The 13594-nt window shown below is 41.9% G+C and overlaps 2 protein-coding genes across 2 annotated transcripts in view; both read right to left on the bottom strand.

Annotated features, from left to right (window-relative positions):
• The window catches only part of ckmt2a (creatine kinase, mitochondrial 2a (sarcomeric)), an 8761-nt gene extending 2393 nt beyond the window's left edge, over nt 1-6368 (bottom strand). Inside the window, exons 1-6 of the mRNA XM_035667570.1 lie at nt 6221-6368; nt 3861-4049; nt 2371-2569; nt 1984-2079; nt 1641-1862; nt 234-319 (exon numbers count right to left, since the gene is read on the bottom strand). Of these exons, the coding sequence (XP_035523463.1) occupies nt 234-319; nt 1641-1862; nt 1984-2079; nt 2371-2569; nt 3861-4049; nt 6221-6330 (902 nt within the window). The 5' untranslated portion in view covers nt 6331-6368. The remainder of the gene's footprint in view (nt 1-233; nt 320-1640; nt 1863-1983; nt 2080-2370; nt 2570-3860; nt 4050-6220) is intronic.
• Nucleotides 6369-7630: 1262 nt separating this feature from the next.
• The window catches only part of rasgrf2a (Ras protein-specific guanine nucleotide-releasing factor 2a), a 39186-nt gene continuing 33222 nt past the window's right edge, over nt 7631-13594 (bottom strand). Inside the window, exons 21-28 of the mRNA XM_035668359.1 lie at nt 12936-13042; nt 12054-12157; nt 11439-11523; nt 10997-11194; nt 10390-10469; nt 10183-10300; nt 9649-9717; nt 7631-9543 (exon numbers count right to left, since the gene is read on the bottom strand). Coding sequence (XP_035524252.1) covers nt 9448-9543; nt 9649-9717; nt 10183-10300; nt 10390-10469; nt 10997-11194; nt 11439-11523; nt 12054-12157; nt 12936-13042 — 857 coding nt within the window. The 3' untranslated portion in view covers nt 7631-9447. The remainder of the gene's footprint in view (nt 9544-9648; nt 9718-10182; nt 10301-10389; nt 10470-10996; nt 11195-11438; nt 11524-12053; nt 12158-12935; nt 13043-13594) is intronic.

Genomic DNA, 13594 nt, shown 5'->3' with positions numbered 1-13594 from the left:
CTGTAAAGTCCATTCTCAGTGTTTGTGTACTGGTATAAGTTTCATACTGGACCAGAATCCAAACTAAAACCAAAACATCCTTCTAGTGTCAGACTGCACAGACATCATTCAAACACACACTGTGGGAACAAGAAGACTTCTGCCTGGAGGGGGACTTTAACTCTATCATTGATCAGGGTTGGAAGTCTAAATGGTCACACAGCAGACATGCAGGAGAGCTGAATGGACCCTACCAGATACCCCTGGCGTCTGGCCAGTCTCTGGCCATAAAGGCACATGTCAACAACGGAGAGACGGGCTTGTCAAACAAGAAGTGGTCCTGAAGGTGGGAGGGAGGGGTTCAGGGAAGAAAAGAGAGGTGGAAGGAGGTCAAAGAGGAGTAGAAGCTTTACTAATGTAAGGAAGAAACTACTGCATATTCCTTTAGTGGAGAGGAGAGAGGTTATGGAGGACTTCACAGACCGGGACTCTAGACTAGGAGAGGGGAATGTGGTCAGTGTACTTTGCGGCCAACGGATTTTAGTTTTTTTCCAACTACCATTTATAAATTCGGGAACAAGAAATGAGAAAACAACCTGTTTTCTTTTTTTTTGTTTTGTAAATAAAAAGGGAAAATGACTCCTACTGTTTTTTGTTCCCCTGTTCATAAACTGTAGTTGATTTTTGTTTTCTAATTTCGAAACTAAAATCCATTAGCTGTGAACTACACTGACTGATTATGTTGGTCTTTCATCACTTGCACAATAACAGCATTGTGACGGGATCTCACTGAACTGCGTTGGCCTTACCAGATCCCCCTGGAGTCGGGCCAGTCTCGGGCCATGAAGGCCGAGGTGAGTAACGGAGACACAGGCTTGTCAAACAGGAAGTGATCCTTATGTGGCGCAGCGTGAAATAGTCACAACAGAGAGATCAATGAAAGTCAGCCTGCATTACCTCTGCAGGTCCTCGTCTATAGTGGAGTGTGTGCACGGGTTGGTCACTCATTAGTAGGTGGGACCAAGTCCAGGTTCTACATTTTTGAGTCCTAAACAAGTCATAACGTTACTGACACGTAGTTTTTGTACACAAACAAAATCTTTGGTATAATTTCTTCCAACTGGCGCTGCAACTTGATTGGATGCTGTCAGATTGGTTGAAACAAAATAAAGTGATCATTTGCTGGAAATGAATACTGTTAATGTTAGGAAATGTTTTAGGAAATAAAGGGAACTTATGAATAAATAATTCAATAAATAAACATTAAGACTGTTGATGTGGCAGAATAAGACAACTTAGAGAACGCTGCACTGAAGCTACCTGATATTAGCAACTTTATATACAGCTATTGTCATTTGTCATATTAAACTAAAGGTTTAGGATTAGTAAATAAAGTCAAATTAATTGTTAATTTTTTATTGAATCGCCTGTTTTCATTGTCGACCCTTCGACGTTTGCTGTCCTCACTCAGCTTTCTCAGTCGCAGCAGGTCAGAAATAAAGTGTGAGGCTAATAAGCTTCTAAAGTAATATGCAGGAGACATTATTGAACAGTGTGAATAAACTTGATCTTTTTGGCATCTCAAGACAAAAATGGTGGGAACCACTGACCTACTGATTGGATACCAGTGGGGTCAAGCACACAGGCCGAATGAAACTCACGTCAATGAGCTGCTGCTGCTCCTTCTCGGTCATGTCTCCCAGGCTGTAGTAGCGTCCGGCCAGGTCTCCCTTCAGGCCGGCCAGGGCCGTCACCACCACCCGCTCCACCTCACGGCGCTCGGCCCTCGAACAGGCCGGGGGGAGGCTCAGGCCACGGATGCTGCGGCCGGTACGGACACGGGATGACAGGACGTACTTGTCATCAAACATGGCGTTTGTTATCTGGAGGAAAAGGAAGAGGAGGAGGAAGATACAGAGACAGAGAGAACATATTGGTTTATACATGAAGCAGCAGCAGATGGTGGAGGGGTCTTGCAGCGGTGGGGTGTTAGGGTGTAGAGACCTTGGAGGCATCCAGGTCAGTGGGGTGTGTCATGGTTCTGGGGTCGTAGCCGTTGTGCCTGTCCTTGATGACGGGGTCAAAGAGTTCAGCAAAGACCTGCAGGGAACAGAAGGCGCAGTGTTAAAGACCAGTGTGAAGGACCAGTATTATGTCACTATGAGCCGCCTTCTTGCAGAATTCCACATCCACAAATCAAAATTTTCTAATTATAAACCATCTTTTTTTTCATTTGAGAGAAATCTAAAAATTTCCATTTTTAAAAACTCAGATCTTCTCTTATCTGGATTCTGGCAGTTAAAGGATACTTCAATATAAAGTAAATAAAACTGAAACAGTAAAAGAGATAGAAAAGAGAAACATAAAGAAACAAACTGGGTCCCCTCTTACCTCGTAGCTCTCCTCATCACCAGCCACACAGCCCACGGTCTTGATGAAAGGATGCCCGGGGTTGTCGACTCCTGTCTGGATGCACTGGTCCAGGGTCCAGTTGTTGGGGGTGAGCTTGTCCCTCAGTTTGGCATAAATGGCTGGAGTCAGACACGAGGCCATGCAGTTGTTGTGTTTCCTCAGGTCGGGGAAGTCGGAGCTGCGGGAGAGGAAGAACTGGGGTTGCTGGGTGTGGTCACAAAGTAGAAACAACTATATTTTTCCAAAATGGTAAAAAGTTACTTGTTTTTGTGGATTTTATTCCTCTTTATCATTATCATTGTTTATCATTGAAAGGAAAAGAAATTAAAACCACGTTTTTGGGACACATCCAGAGTCACTGGTCGTTACTCTGCTTAAATTTAAAGGGAGGTAGTAGTAAAGACGAGAAGGTGAGAGAGAGTGAGTCAAAGGTAACGCAGATGAAACCCGAGAGCGTCAGACAGTGGCAATGTGGCTGCCATGACCTCTTGTGCTCTTTCATACTCTCAGAGGTTCACTAACTCATTAAAGCTGTACACTTTCTGTCTGTTGGGCTCACAGAGTGTCCCAGCTCCTGCACTCGTGTCTCCTGTCGGTGGAAACACAAAGCAATGAGTCATTCTTCTGAAATGTGGCAGTGATGTGGAGCACGTAGTCGGTTCCTGTGTTGGTGAGGAAGATAATTATAGAGCTTGGACCGTTCATTGACTCATCAAGGTCATCCATCCACTGCACTTACAATAAATGCTGAGAAAGGACCTCTTTCCACATTCTACATATTCCTTCCTTATTCTTCATGAATTCAGAATTTAATATACTTCACTTGACTGTCTCTTACTTTTCACATTACAATATTTCATGTATCTTCAAATTTTGTGATTTTGAATGTGAATGTTTGTGATAAACTGAAGTAAAGCTTAGTCAAAAGCAATTAGTCAATCGATTAGTTGTCAACTATGAAGTTAATGGGCAACTATTTGGGTAATTTTCCAAGAAAAAGTGAATATTTTCTGGTGTATTTATTCCTCTACGACAGTAAACTGAATATCTTGTGCACACAAAAAGACATTTGAGGGTCACCTTGAGCTTTAGGAAAACATTTTACAGATCAAATAACTATTCGATTAATCGAGAAAATGATAATGAAAATAATCCTTAGTTGCAGCCTAATCTGAAGGATAAAGTATTCTTATTATGCTTCTTAAAGGACAGTGTGTAGGATTTAGTGGCACCTAGTGGTGAAGCTGCAGATTGCAACAAACTGAACACCCCTTGCGTCTGCATTTGACGATTTGGGAATGTGAAATGTGTAGGAGAAACTACAGTGGCTGCGAAGTTTCATTGATTTGAAGGGGAATCCGACCCGCTGGCAGACATTAAGAATAACCATATAGAAATAGCCAATATTCTCTCTGATGGTCTCTTTGTGGTACGTTTAGGTAACGGATCTGAATTGATTGATGTCTTACCTGGGAGGATAGAGCTTCTTCTTCATCTCAGCAGCCAGGGAGCCGTTTTCGCTCAACAAGAAGCCGGTCGCCATCGTTCCTGCACCCAGACTGGCCAACAGCACAGCCGTGTTGCGGCCGGAGATCAGACGCCTGAAAGAGCTCGCCATCTTTCTGCTAGTTTGTAAATCTCTGTCAGAAGCAAAAGAGCTGGAGAGGAGGAGAAAAGACAGTTTTAGTCGCGTTGATGATGTTAAACACACAGAATACACTTGAATGAATCCTTCACTATATCCTGACAGTAGAACATGAGACAGATAATCTGGTTCCTCTGGCTCATCCTGGTGCTCCTGATGGGATTTACAAGAATCCACTGGGCCGAACAGAAACAACCAATTAAAGCCAAAAAAGATAGCTGATTGTTGAGTCTCATTCCCAAATTAACTACCTAACTATAGTGAAAGTTAGCTCCTGTGTCTGTGGGAGAATAAATTGTCCTACAGTAGAAAAATGGTTTCTGGGATAACGGACTGTTGGATATGGGCTTTCCATCCAATGGGACATTTTTCGTCAATATTGGGATTTGAATGAAACAATGGCATCAACCTGAGACACAATGAAGCCACCTAACTTGCTGACTGACAGCTTGCTATCTGGTAGAGTGTTTTTTCTCTTTTATTGAATGAAATGATGTACAATCCATGAGGACAACATATCAGGGAGGAGAAAACAGCCCTGTACAGCAGAAAAGAAAAGAAGCTCAGAGTGACTTATTAGTCACTAGTCTGTGCTCTCCGACCGCCTTTCTAGTTGCTGTATGAGCTTATTAAGTGGGAATCAGAGCCTTTTTTCCATCACATTTAACTTCTATAAATGTTCAATTCCTGCGTTTGATCTGCATTTGTGCTCAGTTCTTCACAACTGCCGCTTTGACGCCTCACATGCACCTTTTTGTTTAATACAGTAACAAGCTTAGAGCAGGAGGGGCTGTGGCAGATGCTCTTAGCCTCTTAGCATTATCACAGAGTCTCCCACCCACAGGATGGCAGGTTTCATATGTCCACTAATGCTTCAGTAATGAACAGGTACCCAAAGAAGTCCGTCTTAAGCTCAAAGGAAAGAGTGGGACTGCAGACAGCTCTAATGCAGAGAGAAATCCGTCTGTAGTTGCCAGACGTTAGCATTCATTATTGCTTAAATGGATTTAAAATGTTAAAATATAAAACCTAAATGTGACAGGAAGGTCGTATTCTAGCTTGTCCTTCACAGAGGGAGGAAAGTGTCTTAATATAGAGGGAAGCTGTGAGGACATCAGCACTACTGTTAATCCTAGAAAGATGGCCGATCAGTCGCCTGCACCGAATCCATTCACCCAATAAGTCAGAAGGTTTTTATCTACTGAATTTACCTCACTGACTCTTTTTTCCACTCACTGTGCGGAGGGGGAAGTCTGTGAGCTCGTTGGGTCACTGGAAATATTATTTATAGATCTTTGGAAGGCAGTTGTGCTGCCAGGATTCAGTGCCAAGATACAGGCAAAACTTCTCTGGCTGACAACGCAGTGGCATTCTGGACCAGTCACAAGACCAGATCCTCGTGAGGCCACGTTAGCAGGGCAGAGCGATGGAAAGGCAGGTGGAGAACACGGATCAGCGGATGTAAGGACAAAAATCAGGTGAGAGTTCAAGCAGCAATGATGGGAATGCAAGAATATTCTCAGGAGGAAGGAAAAGTTCAGACAAAATTAGAAATCAATAGACATCCGGGAGGCTTACTAAAGCCTCCACTGCTAACTGACACTGGATCACATGGTCATGGGATTACATCAAAACCACTACAGACCCGGGGATCAGCCTCCTCCTCCTCCTCCTTCTCCCCTGACCAATGTGACCTTTTAACTCTGAGGGAGTACGTGTAAGAGCAGCTCGCCCTCTCCAGAGGACGAAGGACAGTTAACACCTCCTCAGGTATTTCAAATTAAATTTAGGAAAGCTTTTAAAATACATATATAAATGTTTTCATGCAAAATGCAAAAAAAAAACTGCAAAGATTTCTTTTAGATCAAATTCATAAATAAAGTTACAATTACTCTTAATCTTTCCTCACTTTTGTTTGCTCAGCTACAGTAAAGTCATCATCACACCCTTCCTCTAGCGTCCATCCACCTCTCCTGTTAGACACTTGACTTTTAAAGCATGCACTCACTGATAATCCCCCTCAGATTAACTATAAATGTCAAAAAAACATGCAAAAAACCATGATATCAAGCTGGGGTCTTCTTTTAGAAACACTCTACAAATGATTTCACAAACAGTTTGAGACGTACGTACAAACACTGGAAGCCTTTCTACGAGAGAAAAAGGAAGAAGAAGGTACAGTACCTGTAGAAAAGCTGCTCTGCCTTCTTGCCAAAGGTCTCTGAGCTTTTCACTCTCCTCTCATGGGGGGGCTCCTCCCCCTCATGTGGGATTAAAAACTGAAGGCCAATCATAAGTTCAGAAAGAAACCTTTGTAAACCAATGGAGGGCCTCCAACATGAGCTACAACAGCACAGACCGCTCACTCTGAGCCATGATTAACCATGACCACCGGGGGTCCGATGTCACTGTCCAGTTTGACCTTGATATTTACAACTGCAGACACACACACACACACACACACACACACACACACACTTTCTTCCTCCTCATACAGAGACTTAACAAAAAACATACAAATAGAAATGAAGAAATAAAAACAAACACAGACACCACAGCTAAATACAGAAGTTGGAGAACACAGAAGAAAACATCAGAATTTTAATTATATATAAAAGCTTCAAGGGGACACTAAAAACTCATTCTGACTCATTTCACTGATCGGTTGTAGACTTCAGTGAGCTATCAGCCACAGATCATGGCAACAAAATGTGTGTCTGGGCGTGTTCATAAGTGTTTAGTTTCCCCTTGGAAATTTTTGTTCTGTGCAACTAGCAACGTCTTGCTAGTGTTTCTGTATTTTATTCTGTAAGAGACCTTTTTCACAGCAGACATTTTGACATGAAATAGTAGCTATTCTGCATGTTGGCTCACTGGAAAAGGTTAAAAACTCAGGTTAAGGTTAAAACACCGTGTGCCTCAGCTCTGTATATGATGCCGCCCCAAGCACAGATAGGAAGCATCACACAGCAGAGATGACAAATGATACTTTGCGTGTAGTCCCATTCAACAAGATGTAACCTGAACCTGTTCAGCTGTGAAAGCAAACCGTTTACTTTTTTCATACTAAAATCAAGCATTAGCATTGTCATTAGCTTAAAATCATGTTTAGATAGTAAACTCAATACCTGAAGAGCTCCAGAACTCCAGCTGTTTTTTACATTATAATTAATCATTTCAGGCAGGAAATGGCGTGAAATTGACACGTGGTAGCACATCCATGGTCTATGTGGGGTTGTACAGTCTGTTTTAGCCTCAACTCTGTTTAACCTGAATGCAACAGAACCTTAATTAGCATCATCGGTCACACCTATGTTTACCCTACTATTTCATGTTAAAATGACTGCTGTGAAAAAGGTCTGGGTATTATCTTGATTAGCTTATTTATTAGCTTTTAGCTGGACCTGCTTCTCAACCACAGATTTGTATCGCGTTAACGGTCCAACCTGACGCAGGATACGCGAGGAAGCCGTCACACGAACGCGTAGTTAACAACAAGTATATCTCCGGTCTTATGCGTATGTGTTAAAGATGTGTGTTGAGCTCATAAAAACACTTATAATACTACATTATGATTCACAATGTTTTGTTTTTATTGTGTGTAAATATCTGTACAGCACACAGAGAAACGTATGGAAAAATACATCAAAACTGGAATTTCAAAGTAATGTAAGAAAACAAGGGTCTTATAAACTAATGCATTGAAGCCTTTTTCTTCAGATTCCTGACGTAGAACTGAACCTAATGAAACAGTCGAAGGATAACAGTAACCTAACACAGGGGACATCATGCTATAGTCAAGTTTAGAGTCTATTGACATTCTTTACAAAGCAATAGTGCAAATATATTACCACTAATACAGTCCACAAGGTTTAAAACATGATTAAATAATCACATTGACAAGGAACTAATAATAATAATAATAATAATAATAATAATATTAATAATAATAACAGTGACACACTTTAACTGTCGGGTTCGGTAGCTCGTAAGAAACCTTTCAGGCCGATTCTCTTTCGAGAAAAGAGCAGAAATTGGATTATTGTGTACAAAATGAATATTATAAAACTGAAAAAGACTCTTCTGATTGTCAAGAAAGATGAATATCTTAAATTTGCGATGTGCACATTTTCAGATTTGTGCAGAATGTGTATAAACTACAAAGATTACAGCAACCGCATGAACTGCTAGTGTTAACAGAGTGACCGATAGAAAACTACACGGAGCTGGAGCAACGTCACCTGTGAGCATCAACAACCACCGACGGACAGATGAGTCAGTATTAAGGTAGATTAAATGTAACTGTGCTCCAGCGGTTTGTGACACACACACATCGTACACAGGAGCTGAACCCCGCCAGAGGCTCCAAAATGCTTCAGGTTCACTGTGTGGAAACTGGTTTGTGTTCATTTGATTCATTGATATTGTGTTTGGGAATATTGGAATCAATATTAACTGTCAAGGTAAGATACTTTACTACAGTACCTCATTTAAAAGACGTCTTTGGGTTAAAACAGGGACGCATTACATTCAGCGCTGTCCCCTAACAGTCGAGTAAATCAGTGGTTACCAACCCTTTTTTCTATCATTTATTAAACTGACGACCCCTTAAGTGACATATTTTATAGATATTTCACATTATATACAAAACTGTACAATTAACCCGAACAGTGAACTCAGTAATTGCAAGAAATTTGTGTAACTTGAGTGATTTGGATGAATTCTGAGCAGATTATTTCCTGTTCCTGGAACTTTTCTGTCTATATTACATTTACATTTACATTTCTTAATGTGAATCAACTGTGAAAAGGTTTTCTTACACCCGTTAAAATCAAGAGCCCTCGTGAAGCTTTGGCGACCCCTAGTGGGGGTCCACACCCCCAGGTTGGGAACCACTGGAATAAGCAGCTTGTTTCTGCAGCTTGTGTATTCCTAACTTAATTTGGAAACCACCACACAGCAAACCTCAGGGCTCATTTCAGCCTCCGGGGGACCGCAGCCAGGTTAGTCCGACCATCATCGTACAAATAATGTAAAACTCATCTGACGTTGGTGTGCGAGACTACGGAGGCAGATTGTTTGGTATTTACAGTGTGATAGCAGCAACTGGTCACCTTATAGTAGAGCTAACATGGTTGTTTCTACAGTCATAACTGTACGATCGTATGGCAGAGTTGTGTTTGTTATACAGTTCACTGTGCTTTACTAAATATACACATCAGATATTCATTCAAAGGCACGTTGTCTCCTGAGTTTCCTGAGCACAATAACCGGCGGCGTCTTGTGGAACAACCCCTGCTTTATTAAGAAAGAATCTCAAGTTGTGGTAATTCGTGATTGATACTGTAAGACAGAAAATATGTATATCGTGTGTGTGTGTGTGTGTGTGTGTGTGTGTGTATTAGTTGTAATTAGCCAGGTGGTACTCTGGGTTCAATCTTCAGTGAGAGCTCATAGAGGGTATCTTCATCCATCACTAGTGTCTTATCCAGCAGGAACTGAGTCACCTGGAGGGGGGAGGAGGACAGAGAGGACACTTACATTTAAAAACGTTTTAATGAATGAATTATTTAGTGGTAAAAGGCAGAGGAGTGTCACAGACAGAGACACACCTTGGGTTGGTGCTCTATCCTGTAAGGTGCTTGCTGGAACTGACGAATCTCCCGGATAATATGTGAAATCTGAGAGAGCAGGGACAGAGTTAATATAGACGACTTGGTTCAACTGAAACGGCTTTAATTCTGTGTTTTATGTGTTTTTTGTATTCTGTTTACTTTTTTTAGCAAATTAGCATCCACTTTAAACACTATGATTAGCTGTTTTCAGCCTGTCTATGTTGACTGTATCTGTGCCAATCAAATAAACCATAAATAAATAACTGATTGCTCGCCAAGCCCTGATTCCCTTAGTTACTTTTACCACGGCGCCTGCATCATCCAAGATGGCTGCTCTGTGCGTCAACTAAATAGAAAACTGTACTGATATTCAGTTTTTTTAGCACCATCAGATAAACACACGGTTTAATCGATTCCTTATACTTGTGTTTTTGGTTTTGTGAAGGTTTTTGTTGAGGGGAGGGCTCTAGCGAACAGAGAGCTTAATAAGGACGATAAAAGAACGGGAGCAGGGACAGAGTAAATCTTTACCATCCTCATCTTGGAGAAGTTCACCAGGCCCTCCTCTGTGAAGTTGGGTGTTCCCTCCTCAATGAAAGCCAGGTCAGTGAGGTACATGCCCAGGTACGGGACACATGGAGGGTTACAGCTACACACACACAAACATTAGACAGTTTTTACGGACTGGATTTAAACACTTAACCACTATATTTTTCTCTGGTAATTTGCAGTATTTACTTTTTCAGTGTCTCTCTGAGATTCTTGAACCTTCCTTCCGATGACACCGTCTTCTGCAGCCTGTCCATGAGCGCCTTTGTCTAAAAAATACACAAAGAAACATCATCAGAAAGCTTCTGTGTGGAGAATAGTTTAAATAAATTGATTCCTACGGAAAAACAATAGTAGGAACATAATGCATTCATTCATAAAATAAAAAGTTTGCTCTGTTTTTCTGAATTATCAAGATTTTAAAAAACTGAAAACTAATGTTTACACCTCGGCTGTGTGCACGGGCCCCAGCTCCCTCCCTCCCTCCCTCCCTCCGGTTCTCCAGCAGACTACCAGGGGCACAAACATATATCAGATGCAGCTCTAAGTGTGTAAAACTGCACAGGTTCAGCTGGTGGGTGAGGGGTATACGGGGCCTGCTGGTGCTCACTGGAGAGCCAGGGTTAGGGGCTTTGGTTCAGGCTTAGGGGGCTGAGATCCCTGCCTGGGCCCACTGGAAGATGCTGGAGGCCTGTTAAGGGATTTGGGTTAAGCTCGCTGGAGGTATCACGTTAATTCAGAAAAAACTGGGCAAACATTTCTCCAGCGACTGCGTTACGTTTCCGTAGACTCCGACCTGTTTGCAGACTTTCGCCCAGGTCTTCTTCAGCCTGAAGATGGCGCTGCGGTTCAGAGCAGAAGTGATCTCCAGCACGCCGTTGTAGTTGTTGAGGCAGCGACAGATATCAGCCACCGCGAGCCACTTCTCTATGGAGCTGGCCCTGGAGCCCACGTCAGTGTGGGTCATTATCTGCGACGCCACCAGGTTACTCATCTGTGGTCAGAGGACGCAGTTAGCACGTTATTAAGTACACCTAATGCTAACTAATGCAGCCTAATAATGTTTAGTTTATACTGAAGCAACTTCGTGGCCGGCACAGACCGATACAAGGTCAACACAGGTTAAAGCAAATAAGTTATTATTATAGACTATAAATATATATGTACACACAGAGTAATTCCACTGGCCCACTGCTGTAGATAATAATCTAAAAACAAATAATACTGTTTAGTCTCACGTCATTGAAATGCTGGCTGGTCTTCATGATGTACGGAGTCCTCTCTGACTTGTCGACCTTCATCCAGCCCTGACCGAGGAACTCCCTGCAGGATCAGAGACATTCAGCGTCATCAGAATCAGCTTTACTGGTGCGTACGTACCTTTTATATACAGTTAATGGTACGTACGCATTCAAGCAATGTGCTGCAAGTTTCTCTGAGCGATGTGAACAATGTGTGCAGGAAGACAGAACAAAGCTGAACAGTGTTTACCCAGTGGAAATATAATATTACCTTTTTATATATTTTTTCTGATAAGTTGTGGTTTTGTTGTGGTTCAAGTATAAAGTTTGTAAGGACAAACATACATTATATGTGATTTTTAACCTCAGTGTTCAGATCTTCAAAGTTTACATCTTAAATAATAATATAATTGTTAGTTTTTTTTACAGAAATGAACAAAATGCTGGGATATAGGCCAACTGCCAATATTCTTTTCTTACATCCCTTAAAATCAGGAAGGCCTCACAACGCCCTGTGAAGCTTTGGCGACCCCTAGTGGGGGTCTTGGGAACCACTGCTACAACAACTGACCACAGTATTTATTTCCTCAATAATTATTAATAAGTACTCACTCATAGGGAATGCTCCTAAACACGATGTGATCCAGCAGTGTGATCTGCTCTGCCAGCTCCATCGCAGAGAGAGACTCAAAACACTCCGCCTTCGGACTCTCCGCCTGGAAACACATACAAACAACTTGGAGTAGAGAATTTATAAAAAGGCTGTATCAAAGATCTACGGCAGTGGTTCCCAACCTTTTTCCTTAAGGGACCCCTTTTCTATAGTTCAGTAAACTGATGACGCCTGACTAAGTGGCAGATTTTCATAACTATATTCAAAACTGTACAATGAACCCAAACAGTGAACTCAGTAACTGCAGGAAGTTTGTGTAAAATGAGCGATTTAGATGAATTTTGAGCAGATTATTTCCCGTTTAGGGAACCTTTTATATAATTCTCTGTCTGTAATTATGTATTCTGATAGTTTTTAACAATCATACAGACTTAATAGGCTTCTTTTTTGACAAATTCAGTGTTTTATTGTCCCCGACACTTGACCATTGCTATTAGACAATTTACTTTTACTTTTCTTCACAGAGATGAACCGAATGCTGAGATACAGAGTTTTCTAGCACGCCTTATAATCAAAAAGGCCTTGCGACCCCCCCATGAAGCTAGTGTGGGTCCTGACCCCCAGGTTGGGAACCACTGATCTACCACAGTCCACTCTACATACTGGGGATCCTCCTACGGTGTAACTGGTTGTGACAGAATTCACCACAACACACAGTAGCTACTGCTCAGCTGGTCCTCATAGTGACATTATTCTTACCACAATGAAGTGCAGTAGTGGACAGCTTTTCTGGAGATAAATTATTCAAAAATGTGCTTAAAATCTATAATAAAATCCCTTCTGTTAAGTACTTTGTGGTGATAACTGGCGGTAATACTGACCATCTGTAATATGTCCTCTATCTTCAGCTGAGCATCATCTTGTTCCTCTTGAGAAAGGGCACTGAAGAGCACAACAGACTTCATTATGGACGTAATGATAAACTGAACTTATGTCAATACAATTCACAATGCTGGATTCATGATATGATTCTAAAACAATGAGATTAAAGAAGTACTGCACCCTAAAACGTGTTTGAGCTATAAATGCTGCTGTTAAAATTAACATTATAGTTATGAAATAGCTCAACAATTTGTTAGAACCAAGTTCAGTAAGTTCAGTTTCCTGATGAGTTTCTGGTCTCAGTCTCTAGTTTCAGTCTTCTTCCATACAGCATGATGTTCATTTAGTAACTGATGGTCCCATTTAGAGTCAAACAGACCATAAAGGAAGGCATGCCGCCGTGATCGACCTCTTGGGGGCACGGTTGTACGAGATCCAGATCTGCCTGCCCCAGGGAGGAGGAAAGCCAACACCAACATATTAAGGTACAAACGCACAGCAAATAGTCCTAAATCTGCGACTTCCATAGTCTGATCAGCATCCTGCCTTAGTTTGACAGGTTGATCTGCAGTTTGTTGGCGTTGCAGCCCCGGACGGACTCACTGAGAATGCGCTGCTCAATCACAAAGCCTAGGCCCGCCCTAAGCATCCCTGCTTC

This window comes from Morone saxatilis, unplaced genomic scaffold, assembly GCF_004916995.1.
Source record: "Morone saxatilis isolate NCDOM2014 unplaced genomic scaffold, NCSU_SB_2.0 Contig21, whole genome shotgun sequence".
Classification (NCBI taxonomy): Eukaryota; Metazoa; Chordata; class Actinopteri; family Moronidae; genus Morone; species Morone saxatilis.
Note: the sequence above shows the minus strand (reverse complement) of the source record. Positions and strands in the feature narration are given on the sequence as shown.